This window comes from Ammospiza nelsoni, chromosome 9 (genome assembly GCF_027579445.1).
Source record: "Ammospiza nelsoni isolate bAmmNel1 chromosome 9, bAmmNel1.pri, whole genome shotgun sequence".
In the NCBI taxonomy this organism is placed as follows: domain Eukaryota; kingdom Metazoa; phylum Chordata; class Aves; order Passeriformes; family Passerellidae; genus Ammospiza; species Ammospiza nelsoni.
In genome coordinates, this window is record NC_080641.1 from 24,776,576 (window position 1) to 24,797,490 (window position 20,915).

The 20,915-nt window shown below is 37.0% G+C and overlaps 1 protein-coding gene across 2 annotated transcripts in view; it reads right to left on the bottom strand.

Annotated features, from left to right (window-relative positions):
* AK5 (adenylate kinase 5) overlaps positions 1-20,915 on the bottom strand; it is an 84,168-nt gene that overhangs the window by 26,484 nt on the left and 36,769 nt on the right. For both annotated transcript variants that reach the window (XM_059478721.1, XM_059478720.1), the window contains exons 7-8: positions 17,973-18,063; positions 11,772-11,848 (exon numbers count right to left, since the gene is read on the bottom strand). In XM_059478721.1, the coding sequence (XP_059334704.1) occupies positions 11,772-11,848; positions 17,973-18,063 (168 nt within the window). The remainder of the gene's footprint in view (positions 1-11,771; positions 11,849-17,972; positions 18,064-20,915) is intronic.

Below are 20,915 nucleotides of genomic sequence, written 5' to 3' on the forward strand. Positions count from 1 at the left end.
TAGAGCTGCAGGAGGAGATGAAGTGACATGAACTGCAAGGTGACTGGAATGGGTAAACTGCTGCCCACTGTAATTTGCAGGGCTCATGCACTACCCTTGCAGGTTTCTGCTTATATTCCCATCATCACTGAAAATGAAGTACTCTTCATTAGGCTGAAGTACCATTACATTGGTTACACAAATTATTTTCATTTTTTGATTCACAGTAATTCTCAGCCTATTACACTGCAGCAGAAGAACTGCCATTCTTAAAAAAAGAAAGGTGTCATTTTCAAATGAGAAATTATTCTCTTTCCTACATTTCAAGTGACAATATTAACTCTATGTCCATTATTTTTGCATGTAATAATACAATAAAATAATTGACCCTGCAAAGCATATAATGCATACAAAAGGCTTAATTTTAGATTCTGCTTCTTATAATGCCTTTGAAAGTTTACAGATCAAAATCCTTTTAGGTACTAAGTTTAGAGTAAAATTCCTTTAAAAAACAGGATCAGAATTCCAAGTTTACAATCAAATTAAAGAATTGAAAGCAGCATTACTTCTTTCAAGTTTTGCTGTTGTTCTCCCCTATGACTGCAGAAACTGAATCCAACCAGTTTTTGTGCTAGATGTGCTGTTTGGTTTGAGGTCCCTTGCAAAGAGCGACAGTCTGGCACCCTGTTTAATGCAGTCCCCTTGTGTTTGCATTTGACAGTATTTGACAGAAAGACTCAAAGATTGAGTCTTTTTAGCAAGTAGGTCTCTAAACTGTGAATGGCTTGGCCTGTATCAGGCTGAACACTGCTCTGCCTCCTTACCAGAGCACTTTGGAAAATAACTGTGGGATTTAGCAAGTGATCACATAAGGCAAAGTCCCTCCAGTTAGATAGCAAATGCTGTTTTACACCAGACTGCCATCAGCAATACAGTGATTTAGCAGCAGTCTCTGTACTCTCCGTTTAGCTGTTTCAATGTACTTGAAAGCAAAGAGAGGAAGAAGATTACATCTTGTAATGAGCTCTGAAGAAAGATAGGTAGTCTGTAATTTCATATGCTTTACAGTCAAGTTATATCTCCAAATATTATCTGGAAACATATCCATTAGTGGAGCACAGCTGTCTGTGTAACTACTTAAACAATATCAACAGTGCATTTAAATAATTGCTAATTAGAGAAGTTTGCTGCCTGTAAAGAATCACCTATTTGACATTTGTCTTTAGAGTTGGAAAAAAAAGGCTTTTGACTGCCATTTTACTTGCCGCTTGTGTTGTAATTAGTAAATATCTGACTGGTAGTAGATACTTCATTGGTTAATGACATTTCAGTTACTGTCATTGCTAGATTGTGAGGTAAGTCCACAAAATCACAGAATGATTTGGGTTGGAAGATCATCTAGTTCCAACCCACCTTATTCCTGTAGTAATAAACTATGACAGTAAGTCTCAGCAAATAATAATGGATTGATACAGAATTCTTCAAAAGTTTCAATTTTGCTGCCAATGAATCAGTACTCTTAAGGCATATCAATAAAATAGATTTAATTTTTTAATCTACTGAAGGGACATTTTCTTTATGAGGACTTAGTGACAGCTGTTGTGAATGTCAGTTACCTGATGAAATGAGAAAGCTTTCCTGTTACCCAGTAATAACCTCTGCTCCAGTCCTTGCGTGTTTCAGTTTGGGTTTTGTTTTTTTTTGTTTTACATGGACAAGAGTTCTCCCTTATCACCTCATTGTTGTTTGAATGCTTCTAGAAAAGAGTGGTGAGAAGTGCCTGATACATTTCATTCAGATTTCTAACAGATATAGCCAGAGTTTCTCCTCCAAATTTACCAAAGATGATAAATATCACAGACAGAGGAGAAAAGAGGCAGTAGAATGAGACTGAATTTGAAATACAGCGTGACTGCTGCTTAAAATTATGCTCAATTTTCAAGCTTGAATTTCAGAATGTAAATATTCCAAGGAATGTTTCAGACACAAATTATTTAAACAAATAAAAATTACACATTTCTTTGTTTGTTTTATGCAAGGGCAGTGCTCCCTGGGTATGGATTTTATGAGCCATACCATTAAATTTGATTTATACTTCAAATCAATTTTTCAGCCTGAGCTGCTTTCTGCAAGCTGAGTGTTAAAGTATGCCTCTGTAAAGCAGAGGTGGCTGTGCTCTGATCTTCCCTGCTCCAGAACTAATAAATAAGGTAAGACACAGTAGGAATACCCTCACACTTCAAGGCTTTTTTTCTCCATTGAAAGTCAAATTTTCTTATATACTTCATACTGCTCATCAGAGTGGAGTTATTTGAGTTAAAAAGGACTAAAGAAATTAAGATGAGCATACAGAGCTAATGTTTTTCGAGGTGATTTTTATTTGTTCACAATGCATACAACTGCCAAACCATCAGTGTTCATAATAGCATCTACAGAATTCTGACAGATGAGATCACTGTGATTCCCATTTAATTCCAGGTTTCTAGCAGAGACAAAACTCTGTGCCATGCTCTCTTGTGAGAGAGCTGAGGGAGCTGGGCATGGTCAGCCTTGAGAAGGCAGAGGAGGCACCTAATCAATGTCAGTCAGCGTCTGAAGGGAGGTGCCAGAGGATGGACCAGGCTCTGCTCCGTGCTGCTGAGCAGTGGGACAGGAAGCAACAGGCACAAACTGATGCACAGAAGTTCCACCTTGACTGTGCAGGTGACAAGCACTGGCACAGATTGCCCAGTGAGGTTCTGGAGTCTCCCTCACTGGAGATATTCAAGGGTCATCCTATGCCATGGGCTGTGGGATGACCCTCCTTGAGCAGGGAGGCTGGACCAGATGATTCACTGCAGTCCCTCTTCCCACCTTCCCCAGTCTGTGATTATTCTTTTCTGTGATTCTGTGATTATTCTTTTAAAACAAAACATTATCAATTCTAAAATAATAATAATAATAGAAAATTATACCTATTAGTTAGAGATTAACCCATTTTTAACAGTCAAAAGCCAATATCAAATTATCTAGCTTTTAAATGTGGTTGGGTTTTTTTCAGATTTTGCATCCCTGTTCTTGAAGAACATCAAGAATATCTGTAGGTACTTTAGAGAGGAAAAAGCCAGAATCTGTGTGCTATAGTTTGGGGAGATTTGGTTTTTAACTTCTCTACATATTTATAATTTTAAAAATGCATATGATTAATAATCATGAAAGTGAAAGCAAAATCTATTTAGTTTCATATTTATTTCCAGACACTGGAAAAAATTTCAAAGAAATTACCTCTGAAGGGCAACAAGGTATGCAACCAGAACACCCCTCCCAGGAGGGTAGCAGCAGTTTGCATCATCACAGCACTGTAAGAGTGTTCTGGTAAGCCAAACACCTCATTTGCAATTTTAATATTAATTTGATTTAAAAGGCTGAACTAGAGGGGTCAGCATTATATGTAACTTGAGGAAGAACTGGGGCTTGATTTTTAAATATATTTGTGTTTTAAAGACATTAGAGACATTCAGTAACTATATTATCGATACATAGTTTCTATCACTGACTTTAAAATAGTTCTGTGACATATAGCATTCAGTCAGTTTTCAGTTAGGTCTATATTTATAGAAAGCTCCCAGTGCCTACAAAATTCTTTCTGGAAGTTATCACTATTTTTCCTTTGATATTCTTGTTTTCTGTAAATCACCATCACTCCTTAAATTATTCTTCTCTATGTGGAGCATTTATGCTGTTTGGTGCAATTTCTCCCAGGGACAATTTTTTTTTTTTTTTTTTTTTTTTTTTTTTTTTTTTTTTTTTTTTTTTTTTTTTTTTGTTACATCAAGCCACTGTAGCAGAGAAGTGAGGCCTCCTTGTGTACTTGAACTACAAATGTGGGGCTGCTCAACTCCTGTTTTAGATAGCTGACAACAATCCTACTGAATGGGTCCCTCACACCAGACACCTCAGCACTCTATGCAGAACCTCTCTGCCCTGAGAGCTGTCTTCTGAGAGGTGAAAGTCAGTCATTTGGGTTTTTTGTTGTTAATGGTTTGGTTTGGGGTTTTTTTTTAAATGTATGTGCATTTTGTGCTTTTTTGGGGTTTTTTAAACTTAAGATGAGAAAGGCTTTTCTGCAGGCCTGTCTCAACTCAGTTTTCAAAAAGAAAAAGATCTTGGCATGGAGAAGGACAAGAATAGAGTGTTGCAAATAAATCCCCAAACCCAGTGTGCAACCTCAGATCCTATGATTTGCTGCTATTCAGATAAAAATTGACAATTGTGTTCAAATTTTACCTCTCAAAGGCCTTCTCTGCTTAACATTTCACAAGCATATTCAAGGTTTACTATAGCATCTATTTATCTATTATTAGGCAGTTCTGTAGCTTTCAACTTCTGCAGTATTTCTAAAGGACTTCTGTGTTAAGAAGGAATTGAACTATCTGAAGAAACAGTCCACAGATTTGAGATGCACTCCTGTGAAGGAGTTGTAAAACTAGGCCACTTTTCACTCTTTATGACTGGTATTTAAGCCCAAAATGACTAACATTGACTGCACAATCCTGGGATACATAAGGAGTAAAAAACCAAGTAGGAAACATATGGCTTTCTGAAAATACATAGGGGATTTTTTTTTTTTTGTTTTCCAGTGTACCCAGAGAAACCACTTTTCTGCTTTGATACAATACAAATAAGTGATTTTAAGAGCAGTTTTGTATCCCATAGAGTAAAACAGCATCTTTGCAATCACTGCAGTTTTATATGTGTATGTAAAAATATACAGGATGTACTCTGACAGTGGTTCAGAAAGATAAAAGAAATAAAAAGGCACTTCCTTCTGCAGTGTTTTAAAATATAGGAATTGTTACAACAAATGTTTTCAAGAAAGGGTTTTGGTATCTGTCTTTAGGGATGCTGGGCTACGTGAACAAAACCAATCCACAGCCCTGAGTGAGGCCTCTAAATCTAGGAGGCAGAATGGGTTTAAAATACACCTTTACATTTCTTTATTAACTTTTGGTAGAAGAGGAAAAGTTCTGCTGTGGATCTATTTGCATCAACTGTGTGGGATACCTGATATTCCCTAAGAATTATGCAAGTTCTCTGGACTGTAAAGGTAGAGCTGATAAATTTAGCTGGGAAGTTATATTTTGTCTATGAAGCATAATGCCTCACCATGCCAGGGGAAGGGCAAGCTGGTGTGAGGAAAGAAGGGGCAGTATCCTACTGCTACTGCCTACAGCAATGATGGTGAGACACTGTAAATTGTAATGCTTTTACTACAGACACTTCCTCAAGCCACAGAGAAGGACTTCACAATTTACTGCAGAATTATTCAGTGAAGCATAAATGCAGCACCTCTTGAAGAATAATGTTGTCACTGTTGTTTAACTCTCCAGTAACTCACTTGAGCTCACCACCATTTTAACTGAATCCTTATGCCCTGTACTGCCCACCAGAGCTGCAGGCAGCAACTTTGGGTTCAAAACTAGGAAAGAATTGGAACGCAAAGACTTCAACTAACCTTGGCAGTTTAGCCTCCCCTAATATAAGTATCACCAGAAAGTAAGTTCAAATAACACCTGTGAAAGAAGAAGCAAACAATTGCTTCTGGCATTTTGCATAAGAAAGTGCAGGTTGACTCTTTGGTTATTTTTTGCCCATTTTGCCATGGTTTGCATGGGGGAAAATAAAGCCGGAGACTTTCCAACACGTGCCTTTATTACAGTGTGCAATGGTGATTTGAAAGAGAAAAAATTCTTTGCATTTACAAAATTATTTCAAAGCACCAAAATACACATGGTTTGAGCTTATTCAGGAAACATTTTGTAAGGCAAACTGTAGTACTTTGTTTCTGGAACTGGTTTTTTTTTGAAGCATTTAATAGGATAGTTTCCATGGCAATGTGAACTGAACAGATTGTTCACTGACTTCAGTACATTTCTATTAAACATCTTTTCTCTGTAGTTAGGCCTGCCTTTCCAGCTCTTTCATGTCTTTGGATGCTTATTAATTTTGCCTTTTTGCAGATATCCTTAAACTAGACTGGACTCCACCTTTGACAAAAAACAAGTGTTGAGAGAAGAGAGTTTTACAACCATTCTCTGAGTATCCTCTCTTTTCTATCCCATATTCCTGTTTTAATCAGTTTCTCTGTATAACCAGAATCTGTAATTCAAATTGATACCACTTTCTATCAGCAAAAGAGAAATGGACACTGCAGAAATGTTCAGCATTAAAAGCCCAAATGGCTTCTGGTTACTCTTGGTCATTTTACTAAGACCTGTAATGTTTAATGCTGCACAGCATATAGGAATAAAACTGCTGTTACACCAGAAGTTCCTTATGTTCTCAAGTGAAAAGAAAGCACATGATTAATATATGACATTCTAATCTGACTCCTTGAAGAGTTTAATTAATGTTTATCTGATTTTGAAAGTCTGAATGAAAATTTCTCCTGCTAATGAAGGTGTGCAGTTTGCTTTCTGTAGTATTCTAATCCTAACCCCAAAGTATTGTGTCTGAAGGGTTAAATAAACTTCTTGGACTGAATCTTCAGAGTAGGGAAAAGGGAGTCAAAACAAAGTGACAACTGATAGGAAACACAGTAAATGGAGGGAAATGGTCTTTGGTTTAATCCACAGAGCTTTAGTTAAATGAGGCTTTCACTTTGCTCATGCCCATCAGTTTTATTAATATTTGTGTTCTGCCTCTGCATTGAAAAGACTCTCAGGAACTTTTCATTATGTCTCTTGAATATTTAAGTTTCAAGCTATGCTAATCAGTCAGGCTGGAAATATTATTATAGTCTTGGTAGCAGTGGAATCTGTTTTGCATCAATTCACTAGAAGCTTTTCTCCTGCTCTCTAAAGCCTGGATTCCTCAGTGCTTTGGACAGGAAACTACACCAAGCTGCAAAATGAATTGTAACTACATGGCAAAAACTTCTAATTGAGAGCCTGTTTCCTCTTTTCCTCTTGTTAGAATGAGTAAGTGTCTTTCAGAGCTTTTTTCCTCCACTTGATTTTGGTTTTGCTTGTGAATTTTTCAAGTGAGCTGTCACATTTCTAATTATAAAACATTCTGAATTTGCAGCAAAGAGTGGGTTATTCAATTTATTTCATTGAGTTGATTGCTTGTCATTACTGAACAGAAAACCTTTTTTTTTTTTTTAAATCTACATTTCCTAGGTCTTTGATACATTTGTGGGGGGGCAAAAAAAAAAACAACTTGCAATCTTTTCTTTGCACTAATGCATTTATCTAATTGCATTTATCTAATTGAATCAGTAAATGCAGCATGACACTGCATGGAAATCTCTCAGTTAAGAACTGGTAACTCCCTGAAAGGCACAAAAATGCATTTCCATGTTTTGTGGATGTGAGGGTGGTGAGGCGCTGGAACAGGTTGTCCACAGAAACCGTGGATGTCTCATCTCTGGAAGCATTCAAGGCCAGGGTGAGTCAGTCTCTGAGCAACCTGGCCTAGTGGAAGGTGTTCCTGCCCATGGCAGGGAAGCTGGAACTAAATGATCTTTAACATCCCTTCCAACCCAAACCATTCTATGAAATTTGTGACTTCCTGTTCCAAATATTACTAGAGGCTAAGTATATTTTTGAGGCTTTTACTTGAAGTTTACCTGATTTTCACATTTCCCAAATTCTAAAGTTCTGTTAGTGCTTGTAGAGGATTGTATCCATTCTCCAGTTGCCTGACAGTGTGTTTTAACTTTTTCTTTAATTACTCTAAATATTCATCAGGCTAGTTAAGGTTCTCCTGAAAGGCTTGTTTTCATGAGAAAATAATTGGATGCTCTTTTCTTCTGAAACTCTTTGACAGGATTCACTGATGCCAATTCTTCAGTACTCTCTTTTGCCTGAATGCACTTGAAATAAACCAAATGGCAGGTTTCTAATAAAAATCCAATTGTTAAAAATAAAAACTTTCTGATCTCTAGAAACAAGGGCATTATATTGGTAGTCTCTCTGGCAAAGCTGAGAAATTGAATAGCAAGTAAAAATGAACACAGTGAGCATTAAAAATATTTATCACACTTGAGAGTATTCCAGCAGCAAAGAACCATCCTCATTAAACCAGACACTAGCCACCACAGCAAGTTCTGCAAATTGGGAATACTCTTTAAAGTTGTAGCACTCAAAAATGCCTGGCCCAAAATATATTCCTGAAGTCTTAATATGGATTAAAATATCTGAAACTGACCATGTTACTTTGCTTTTATGTTATCCAATCAAGTCATGAGTAATGTAATCATCATTCCAGAAAAGGCTGTAGAGATTGCTAAGACAAGAACCTTGGCTGGTTCTTCCATAAGTCATTCTCAATGAGAGGTACTATCTCCTTCATTTATTTACTTATTTCTGTTTTTCAGAAGAATGTATTTCTAAGTAATTCTAAAAACTAATATTATTCCTTTCATAATACAGGATCTCACAGATATGAGACAAAACCAGAAAAATAGTTATTAATGATTTGGAGAAAAAACATGGGTTTTAAATTTTTTTAAAGGGTATTTCCCTCCTGCTTTTCAGTGCTGTAGAGACTTAGTGATGATTACAAGTGTTCTAGTTCTTGAAGTCTTCATGCATAGCCAGTAGAAAAGAATCAGCTTACTTTTAATTTAGTTACATAAAGTTAATTGAACCATCATTTATAACATGTACAATTTAAAGCTCAAGCTTTCTCTGCGTTGTTTTAAATTCAATTTCCCCTGCAAACTCTTCCAGAAAAGCCAGATCTTAATCTGGACTAGTGTTGCTTTGCACTGTCCCAAGGAGAGGTACCAGGTGTTTCTGGGAGTACTTGGCACTCCCACATGAGCCAAGGACTCCATCAGCGCCTGGAGCCACAGCACTCCATGTCCTTGCTCCTGCCTACCTGTAGGAGACATTATTCTGGAAGAACTAATGTACATCTGAACAACTCAGATGCTTTTTTGGTTTAGTTTACACTGGAGATTTTCCTGGCTCATTCCAAGAATGAGAAAATGCAAAAGTATCTGTGTTAGGTCCATTTCAGCTGCACAAAGGCACCCATTGCCAGCTGTGGCTTTGTCTTCTGTGTGACCCCCAACTGCTCTTGTTCAGTGACTACCAAGATGTTCCCCTAAAATTCAGCCATTTTTAGCAGCTCAGCTGTGTAAGGTTGCTTGGAAACCAGCCTTCTTCTCCCCCACGTTCTCATGACAGATTTCCTATGCAATAACATCACTGCATGACACATTTGTATCCAGACACACATTCTTTTTCCACTTGAGATTCTCTGAGTAAAGGTTGTTGATGCTTCACACAATTCGTAAACAGCATGTGGTAAATCACTGGAGAATTAAATCACTGCCACAGTCAAAATGAGCTCAAGTTTTGAATGTGAGCAGTTCCTCACTCCTGAATTTAGTTATTGATCTTTCCATCCTGAGAGTAATTTCTCATTTTGTTTTTCAGACCAGGCAGCTAGGTGGTATTATGAATTCATGGTAATATCCACTCCCTTTTTTGCTTCTGTATATAATACTTGCTACCATAATTTCAAATTGGTTGCAATTGCTTTCTCCTGTAGATTTTCTTAATATTTGTACAAAGCATTTAATATAAACTGTGTGTACATTTATATATTAGTAATAGAAATATTTATTTTTTTAAATGTTGCAAAAAAGTATCAAGATACCAACTTGCAGTTAAAGTCAGTTGGTGTCAGCCACTTCATATTCATATAGCTGTCCCTGATTGATGGGTTGTTAGCACTGTTTTAGCTTCATTTCTCCTTCTTTGTTAACAGTATTGCACTCTTGCCAGAGTGGCAATGTGTTAGTTTAACAAAATAATGAGAAAAGCTAACTGCAACATCTGGCAGAAGGAATATTTGCCATTGACAAAAACAATAAGGTCCCATCATAGCGTTGTTCAATCTCATGTGAGAATCACATGCATTCAAAACTGCAGTGCTTTTATGGATGGTGTAATGTATCAGCAGTGAACTATATAGTTTGAAATTATTATGATATCAGTATAATTTTCACGTTTCCATTAATTTAATTTTATTTTGTAACTATAAAACTTGTGAATATTATGTAAACATTATGAACCAAGAGTATTATTTCTTTAGTGTATGTACTCTTCCAAAAGAACCTATTTTAAATGTCATTAAAATGCAAAATTTAACATCAAAATAGCCAAACATAATATAAATATAGATTCTGCTTTATTGGCCTAAAACCCCTAAATAATAAAGTGTAGTACAAAGATAATGTGAAATTTAGAAGTTTCCTGGACATAGAACATTTTAAGAAGAGTTTATGAAAGAATGTGATTTAAAAAGGGATGTGAAGACAGAGACAAGCTGCCTTCCTGAAAAACAGCCAAGCTGAAATAACTGAGCCAAAAAGAACAGTAAAGGGATCTAAAAATTAAAATAAATGAATGGAGCTAGAACATATAATATTTTGCAGGTGAGGATAAAGTGTTGCATTGAATACTGTGATAGAAAAGCAATGAATGATCCAATCATAATGAAAATTCAGTTTTGTTGGCCCTCATTTTGTCACTAGCTTTGAAATGTCACAAGAAAAGATATCTTTTGCAAGTAATGAGAAAAGAGGTGAGAACATTTGCAACTGCATTTTGTCGAATGACAACAGAAACACAAATTAGCATTCTGCGCCAAGCTGCTTACAAATCTAGAGAGATGTTTGTGGTATTCACAAAGAAAATACAAGCAGAGTCATTCAAAAGTGGAAGACAGGAAGCAAAACATACAAAACCACCACCCTTAAGTATGGTGGTGTGATAGACAGATGGCTTTCTTTCTTTCTTCTTTTTTTTTTTTTTTTTTTTTTTAATTCTAAGGCATTCTCTTAATGCTTATCCACAGCACAGTAACAAGCCCACAACTCTTATCCTTAGCACAGCATCCAAGCCTCAGGAACCTCCCATGCTTCAGTTTGTGCCCATTGCCTCTTGTCCAGTCACTGAGCACCAGAAAAAGCCTGGAACCATTTTCTCTGCATCCTCCCTTCAGACTTCTGTACACTTTGATGAGGTGCTCCTGAGCCTTCTCTTTTCCAGACTGAACACTCAGGTCTCTCAGCCCTTCCTTGTAAGAGAGATGGCCCAGTCCCTTAATTATCTTAGTGGTCCTTTGCTGGATTCTTTTAAGTATCTCCATATCCTATATTACCAAATCCACAACTGAACAGTATTCCAGGTGTGACCTTACCAATGTGGATGTGAAAATTATAGGGGAAAGATATACATAACTTCACCCCCCCTCCCCAAGGATTCTTCCTATATACAAAGAAAACTTTTATCAAAATTTAGTTTTTAGATGTGGATTGGACAGATTCAGTAGAAAGGCTGATTTCAACATACTGTATATCTTTGTTGTTTTTTTATTCTTAAAAACATTTCTTCATAGGGAGAATGTTTGATTTGGCTGTAGTTATATTTCACACTTCTTATAATTTCATACTGCTCTTTGGAAAGGTTTTACTTCTTTTTAAATATACAGCAGATTTACAGTGCATTTTAGCAATTCTATTTGTCACATTTGCCAACGTTTTAAAATTTATGGAGGAAACTCAGCAATGCACAGTAATGGAAGATACAGGGTCTTAATACTACAATAATATTAATTCTTTTTTCCTAACAGAAAGCCAACATCTGTGTATCATGAATTTACTTATGTTGCACTTAAGAATCCATTTGCCCTATCCTTAAAGTGCCATCACTTTGCTTAGACAAATTTTATAGCACAGTATACACATAAACTAGAAAACTGTCTAGAGAGAAGCCATATATACAGAAAATTACCTGGTCTTCAAAGTCAAATTCTGTATAAACAGCATCTCCAGAATCCATAATCAGACTGCAATCAAGTTCATTTGGCCCTAAAATAGGAAAGAAAATTAGAATTCAGAAATGCATTGAAAACTTTCACTTAATGTGGTAGAACATTATAATATTTCCAATTGTCTGTATCTGTGCAAAAACTGTGATCTAAGGAACCAACCATTCAGGTTTGCTGGAGTGCCCAGGTGAATGGTATTTCATTAGCAAAGCCTTCAAAATATCCATAAAAGTTACTGCAGATCTTAATAAGGAAGGGCTGTGCTGAATGGTGAATTGTTTTAGCTTGATTGCATATTTATTGGGCAGGGTGTTCTGCATGCCACGACTTGCAATTTTAAATTTCCGCACTCAAGGGGGAATACAAAGCAGTTTAAGAAAGAGAAAGGAAATACTGATTTCTGATTAGCAGATAAGGGTCCTTGAGTGGTGTGGCTAGGGGACCAAAGCAGCATGCTTCCAGCAGCAATTTCCATCCTCTTCTACCCCTTCCCAAGGGGTCTGTGTGGCTCTGCCCCTTCTCCTTGTCATCTTCCTGTGGCAGAACCAGGAAGAATGCAGTCTCTTTCACTTGGGATGACAAAATCCAGTTGCTGAGAAGCCTTGACCTGCCTGAGCTTTACAGTTTAGCTTCAACTGAACTGCTGAAGGTGCAGGACAACAGAAACTGAGCTTGATATTTCAATAAGCCATGTAAGGAAGGAATCATTGCTAAAGCACAATGGGAGGATAAACCACCAATAATGTTTCTATATAAACATAGGAAGGCTGTAACATGGTCATCATATTCTGGCAGTGTCACCCCATTCAGATTATCTCAGTCCTGGGCAATAAATAAGGAAATGTTCTCCTGAGTCCTCCAGATGGTGCAGCTCTAAACCAAATACTGCACATATTCTAAACACATAAAACTGTCAATAGGCGTGAGACTATAGAAGTCACTTTCACAGTATTAGTAAAATGAGAATAACAAAAATATTGTAATGATACACAGAAACCTAAAAATCATAACCAGCCAGCCACAGATGACTCCAACCACTCACATCATGTGGGCAGCAACAGGTAACACCAGAGGAAGTGTCAGCTGTGTTTTGTTTGGTCTCCTCGTGTCCTCAGTGAAACAAGATCACTGATGGAGAAAACAACTCCTCCTTCCTGGGTTACAGGTGTCTCTGCCTGGTATGATGCTCCTGCAAGCACTGGCACTGAGGGTACATAGTTTTAAGCCTATTGCTGACCTGGAGTTGTTTTCTCACCATGAGAGTTGTTTGTATGGGTGGCTTGCTGTAACAAGCACTATCAATAACAGATTTTGCAGTTCAATTTGTGCCAGATGCATTTATATATTATCTGGGTTTGCTTGCTTTAGAAGTTTGCATAGTAATAATCTGTGTGGGTGGTGAAGTAAATATCCCTGACAGAGAGAATAGAAGAGAGGAGCTGGATGTCATGATGACCAAAAACTGTAACTGCATGGTACAAATGATGATTCCAGGGTGTCTTAGTTTGCAATCCTTATCACAATAACTGCCAAATTAATCTTCAATTTCACTTTCTGGACTACCAGAGAAACCAGGGAAAGACCTGCATCTACCATCTGATGGTGATTTTGTTTTGCTTCCTCACTCCACTGCCCCCATCCCCAATGCTCATGTATAGTTTTTCAGATTGCTACAGAGAAATTACAGAAAGGAATTATACTCCTGGTATGTCACACATACACACACAGCATGTTTTCTGGCATGTACACTTTATGGTCTTTTGAAAATAACTTTCTCTAAAAGATATATGCAAGGAAATAGATTTCCAGCTGCTGAAAGAATCTTTTGATTTATCTTACACAGCTGACATCTCACTCTTAACACCGTGTCATTGTTGATAATATAATTTAACTAAGTCTCAGTTGTCACTGGCACTGGCCTACTCTGACACATCAATCACTGCTAAAGGCACTTGTTGGCACTTTATTAAAGGCACTTGATTAACTGTCACTTAACTACCAAGAGCAGTACATATTCTTAGCTAGAAACGTTAGTATGAAATATGGTGCTGCAAACTTAAATGTGAAGGTCATGCTGAAAATGAATACTCATACATAATGTATCTTAAGTGATAAAAGCCATAATGGCTATACAATTTTAATATGGTCAAGCATCTTAAAGCCTTTTTCCCTTGAATTAGAATACTGGTGTCCTTGGAAAAGCATAGCTTCTTCCTAGGGTATATTCAAGAAAAACTGAAAATCGGTCTTTTCTTTCATGCTTTAATGAAAACTAACAAACCCCATAACCATCCATCTATCACTGAACAATGCTCAGACTTCTTTACCCTTCTCAAATTGCCTAAAGACAAACCCATGAGAAATGAATTGAAGCAAATGGCTACTCCCAAGACAAGATAAAGTAATTAAGGGACATATCAGAGTTCTTGCGATATCCCTGGTGCAGCATGAGTAGTTTGCTATGCTCCAGCTCAGTTCGTTGTTGGAGGGAGCATATTTTGCTAAGGTTGGACTAAATCTTCCTCTAACAGGTCTTGCAGGGGACAACAATGAGCTCACTAACTATGGCTTGTAGGCAGGCAGCAGAGGCACAGCAGGGAGCCCCTTGGCAAGGTACTGGCAGTCGGGAATCCTGCTCTAGGCAGATCTCCAGACAAGGCTAAAGCCAAAAGGAGAGCCTTGGAAAGTGCATAATTCAAAACTTGGCTCAGGTTTTCTAAATGTGAGTTTAAATCAGCAACATTTTACATAAAACCTGTGGCAACGTTTATCTATCAAAGGTGAAATGCACAATGTCATTTTAAGGAAAAGAGTTTGGAAGCAAACATGCCCTGCTGCTTTCAGTGAGACTGCAGGCTGCACATCTCATGTCCGACAACAGAACAGTTGATCATAAATAACTTTTATTGCCTTTTCTGAGCATTTTCCTTTGCTAAGTTGGTACCATGAGACCTAGGCTATAAAAACAATTCACACTTGTCTATTAGGAGGAAAGGCTTACAGTCTGATTTGTCTTAATTCCTTCAAAAGGGTGTTCCATTCCACCAAATAATCTCTTGGCTCAAATAAGCTCTTGGTTAACTTGAAGCCTTCCTGTGCTTATATGAACCTTTAGGAAGTGATCTGAGTAACTTTATCAATTGCAAAAGGGGAAACTCAAGTTAAAAATTTAAGAAAGCCCATGAAAGTTCAACTGCCATGGAGAAATAACTTGCCAGCATGCGATCTGAAAAGGTACCCTTAGGGCTTAAAATATGTTTCCTTGATTGCTTGAATAAAGTTAAGGAAAGGGACACCTGGTCACTTTCATGTGCCCTGTGTTTTCCTTAGAGGAAAAAAGAGAGGATTTTATTAGGTGCAGTACTGCACAATTAAAAAGTAAGGCAGTTGAAAGTTTTTATTAAATCCCCATTAACTGAATCATCAGGTCTCTGGGGAGGAACAGGCTGAAATGCAATCCCCTTTTTTGCCATGTTTTATGTCTTGACACTGAAGGCGTCTTTCATAAAAACTTGTCTTGAGAGGAATCCAAGAGGATCCAGTGACACAGCACAGAGGACAAGGTTAATTAAAGGTGGCTGCAGTTGTACAAGGATGTGCTGACAGGTGCTACCCCTGCCAAGTCTGACAGTCAGGGACAGAGGGTGCATGGCTGTGCTCAGTCACTTCCTTCACCATGAGGCTGCATTTCATGTTTTATGCTGTATTTTCCATAATGTTTGCTGCTCCTAAGCTGAATTGCACAATATTGATCATGGAAAGCTGAGAGTGTGGCTGTCATAGGCAGGTGTGTAATTCCTACCACAGAGATGCAGCCCAAAGCCCAGGGGATCATGGCTGTAAAGTCTCTGGTCCTATAAAAGACTTCAGTGTTTTAAGCCGGGGATCGTGGCACTTTCTCTGAAAATGTGTTCATCCTTAAGTTGTCACAAATGCAAATGTCAAGCATTGCTTTTTCACAGTTCACTAAATTAATTTATACAATGAAAATAGACTGTACTGATCTGTCTAAATTTATCTGCAGCTGACTTCACTTCCCATCACAAGGTAGCTATGACCCATCATGCAAATTAATTAAGTCTGCTCCTTGGACCATTTGTGTTTAGCAAATCAGCTAATGAATTTCCAATCTTTGCTTAAATACATTACTTATTTTGAATCCTGCTAGCAATTCTATTCAGTATGGTTCATTGGCTCAAATATGCTCATACTCATATTTTAACAATGATGGTATTCACACAGTTCAGCACTGACTGTCATGAAAGCAATCTAAGCCTATCTCATGAAACATACTGCTTCTCTTAATAACAAGTTTAAACTCAATAAAATAAACGTGTCTTTTTATGTTATGGAACATGCTCTGAAGCACCATCTAATAACTCAATTAATACATATTGCATATAAGCATTTGGGCAAGACAAATGCTTAGAAGATAAATTTCAAGTGGAATATTATAGAAATAATTTGTTGAAGCACTGATTAGCATTAGAATGATTACATTTTAATTTTCCTCTCAGTAAGATGCTTCTAATACAAATTTTATTGCAACCTTACACTGTTGAGTTTCACGACAGGTTGTTGCTCTTGGCAACAGTCTTAATATGTTGTAGAAGGCAACAATGAGAAAATTGTATTTTTATCTATAAACATTTTAGTTGTTTTCTTTTGGTACGTATTGTTACAAAGTTGATTACAACTGGATTTTACAGGTATAACATGAATTAGATTGATGTGGAGGCATGAAAATATTAGAAATACTGTGTTTATGTTTGCTACAAGGAACTACAGTATACTGCAATATAACTAATAAGATTAGAAGACAAGAAGTGAGATCAAGACATGCTGGAATTGCAACATCTGGAAATTAAACACCTGATCTCATAAAAACCTTCATAGAACCCTCAAATCTTCTTATTACTATTAGTGCTCAAAGTAGGCACTAATTAGGTGAATGTGGCATGGCATCTGCTCATGGCTACCCAATTATTTTGGTGAGGGATTTATTAAATAGATCAGACTTTTGAGGAACTGACTGGAACTCATCCAGAATCACGAACAGTTTGTGCAAATTGCTTAGCTCTTGTCAAGCTGTTTGTCAGAGCTTGCACCTTTATGACACTTCTTTCCTCTTCCTCCTGTCCAGAATTTAAATCAGTTAGGGAATCCAGAGGAAATTATCAACACAATGTTGTACAATGGGAATGCCATTTTAGGTTTGTGATCAACCTGTTGCCTCTATGAATAAGGCTAAGCACAAAATAAATAAGTGTGCCATCTAACAGAGAAAGAAAGTCATCTTTATTCTTGTGCCTCTTATCTGAAGGGTGGCCACTAGAATCCTGTGGGCTTTTTAGCTGATGCACTTCTTATAATTCTCATCATTGTCCCCAGCCCCAGCTCCCCTTGCATTCACTGCCCTCGCCCTCCCCACCTCGGTACTTCATCTTTATCTCATTTAGAACATTATCCAAAACTTCTTTTTGTGTGCTGGTTCAGAAGGCATTAATGACATCATCTACATATGTAACCCTAGTAGTTGATTTGAAAAACAACCAGGGATGCCATTGTAAAAGGAAGAAGTTGTGAAGTTACTAAGGAACACTCTTCTGCTGCCCTCAAGCAAAACATTTCTGACAGATGTTACATATTTTCAGTGCTTTGATTTTTAGCTTCAATTCTTTTGCAGTCCTTTGTCTCTCAAAGGTTTTACTTTGAAGATATTCAAGCCTCAGTAAGCATAAATAATAAATAAACAAATAAATAAAATCCCCAAACACTTGACTTATATTCACACACCAATTATTAGGTAGGAAGTACGATCATTAATCTCACAGGACTGATTTTCTGGTGAACACCAAGGTATCACTGGAACTGAAACAGCTAACAACTGAAATTGAAAACTTACATGATTTTTGTATTAATAGTATAGCTTAGTGGACTTGCCACAGTATTTCAAGGCTAACTTGCAGATAAACTGCAAGCTGTTGGATAAGCTATATGAAGTTTCCAAATATAAAGAGATTTTTGTCCCTGATTGGGAAAATGTTTTAGGTCGGTCAAGATTGCTACAGTACCCATATCCAAACTTGAAGAATATGAAAGAGGCATCCCAATGTCAAATGCAGTACAATAAATATGGTTTTTTAAATCTTACATTAACTCACCTGCTGCAGTCTCTTTGTTTGCAAATAGCTTATTGTCAACTGCAGAACTTATGTCAGAGAACACTTCTTCTTCATCTCTGTCTGCGTCAAACTAAAAAAAAAAAAAAAGTTGGCAATCAGGCACTGCTTACTACTTGGCTGAACATCAACATGTACTGTGACTTCTCAGCCCAAGCCTTCCTGATAGGAGCCTTTCTATCTTAAAGTTTGCTGTCCATTGCTTTAGGTATGAATCATTTAAATGTTGACTTTAATTTTGTAAAGTTTTTTCTAGGCTCTGTCTGACAGGTTTCTTTTTACGGCCAGGTGACGGTGGCAGGGGAGAAGTTCTGCTACAGTGACATGCTTGACAGTGGGTTTGTGATTTTCCTTATTGTATTTATGAATTTTTATTTATTTAGATCATCACCTATTCAGATAGATGAGCCTACTATAAATATCAATATATGGAGTTTTTTGACATGTTCTAGAAATGGAGTTTGAGGGTCTGACCTAAAGACCACTCAGAAGTTCATCCTGCAGCAGTCACCATCTGTCTGGGCAGACATTTATCTAATCTTGAGAAATTCTTCTGCCATCTAGTATTTGCCACAACTCAAAGCACTTAAAAAAAATCTACAGCAGAAATTTGTTTGTGTTTACCTACTAGAGGGATTACACTTTAATTTGCATCAAAACTAAGGCTTATGGAAGAATAGCTCTTAAATAAAGCTGTTAATATAACAGCCGTTAATAAAATAAAAGTTTTGGGCGATTCACTATCAATACACAAGGAGCAGCTTTGGAATGTCCTTGTTGACAGGAAAAGAGTGCTCCTAACGTATGCTAGGGAAGACATATATCATCTTTGTGAGTATGTGTATGCATAAAACCCAGTAAATTGCAATCAGGTTGTGTCTGATCATTATTGTGTAGGTCCCACCGCACTTGAAGAGACAACAGAGTTGCTTTCTTATTAATAGCATTCCTCTGAATAATCCAGTTCACCATGAAAAAACACATGATCAATCTCAAAATGTTCTAAAGGTTCCAAGAATTTGAAACACCAACTTTCCTATTCAAAGAACACCAGCTGTGCTTCAGCATTCTGAAAAGTCTGGGCTTTGTAATGAAAGCTTATATTGTCACCCAAAGAAAACCAATTATTTGAAGCTTGCACATAGATTCAGTATTCCCCTCACAAAATGAGAATTGTAATACTCTGAGCCACAGGAAGGCAAGGTAGCTTCCATGGAAAAATTATTTTTGAAAGAAACTAAGTAACCTTGTGAGTTCTGTACTTCAATGAAATGCTAAATATTTTTAAATTAAATCCTCGGTAATTAGTGGAGGCTTGAATAAAAGATAAACGGTACTCAAACAACCCTAGTCAAAACAGCAGTAAAACTTGTATTTTTAGCAGAACCTGTCTAATCCAAAGGTTGCTTTCCTTACTGAAAACAAATCCCTACTTGCTTCAATACATAGCTCTTTGCAACTAAGTCCTCTAGGGGTTTCTTAAGGGATGTCTCAGTTTAATTATAGTCAAGGCTTATGTTTTATAGAGGTGAAACGTTATTATACATTAACTGTATTGTTGTCTGCATTGTTATATTCTTTACCAGCGATGCAGGAAGAAGCAAAGTGTTTCTTCCCTGTGGGCCAAAGGGGTTTGAGGTCTGACCTCACTTTATGGCATGTCCCTCCATGAGGCACTAATGGTGTTTTTGTTTTATGCTGTCTGTTTTGTTGGGGCAGGGAAAGATTAGGGAGGACCTCAGTGGATTAACAGCATCCCATTTGGAAACCAAGGTTTCACAAACCTTCCTAAACTATATTGGGGGGTTGTGCTTGGTTTTATTTTTTTAAGTAAACGATGACTGGCTTAATGATGAATTATCTGGAAAATGTATCTCATTTTCACATAAGCACTGTGGAATTGCAGATCCTGTCACTGGCATGGTGTTATATAAAAATGATGAAAAATATTTTCTAGATTTTCTCTATTGTAAATAAGAGCCTTAGGAAATGCAGGTGGTTGTTGCTGCTGGCAGAGAGAAAATGATTATTGTTTCTAAATAAGCACCCAACAAATCCTAGCCAACAGAAGGAGCTCCACAGAAAAATTGTCTGATTTATTGAAAATTGCAAATCTCACCAGTCCATGATGATAAATGGAGGTTTGGTAGTACCATGTATTAAGTTAAAGAAAAAAGTGCAGAATTTTTTTCTTCACATCTGTCAGGGGACAAACATCATGCAGTTAACTAGAATTTTGGGTTAGGATGTCATTCAGCCTGGCACTGCCCTTTCAGGGTTGTTTCACCTCCAATGAAACCGCTGGTTTTTGCACGTGGTTTATCTAAAACATTCCCAAAACAGGGGGAGATGCCACCTGTTTCAAACTGGAGTACAGGAAAGCTAGTAAGACTTGCAGGAAATTCTTGTTTGTGCAGCTTGAAATAAAGTTAGAAATGGAGAAAGCATAAAAAAACCACAAGCAAACTTGTAGTTAAATAACAGTTAAATAACATCTACAACAGTAGGTGAAAATTTCCTCTACTTTAGGACAGGATAGATGTCAATGAAAAGAAAATAAGCCATGTCCAAATTAAACATAACATAACATTTTGGTTTTTGGCATAGGGGTGAAAGCTCCTGGATGCTTGATGCAGTGCCAGTATCCACAGCTGATAAACTGGAGGTGCTTCCAGAGAGGCTATAACAATGATCTTTATCCTGTATCTTTCCATGGGAATGAAAAATTTTAGAAGTTTTTATATCCAGAAGACAAAATTGTAAGATGCAAGAATGAAGAGCAAATGAGATAAATTCAGAATGGAGCAAACAGCAAAATTTATTCTTTCATCACTGTCTTTACTGCTTAATTTATCACATTTTGCAATGGATTCCCCATTATTTGAAAATTTTAAATTATTCCTAAAAAGAAAAATATTAATAAAA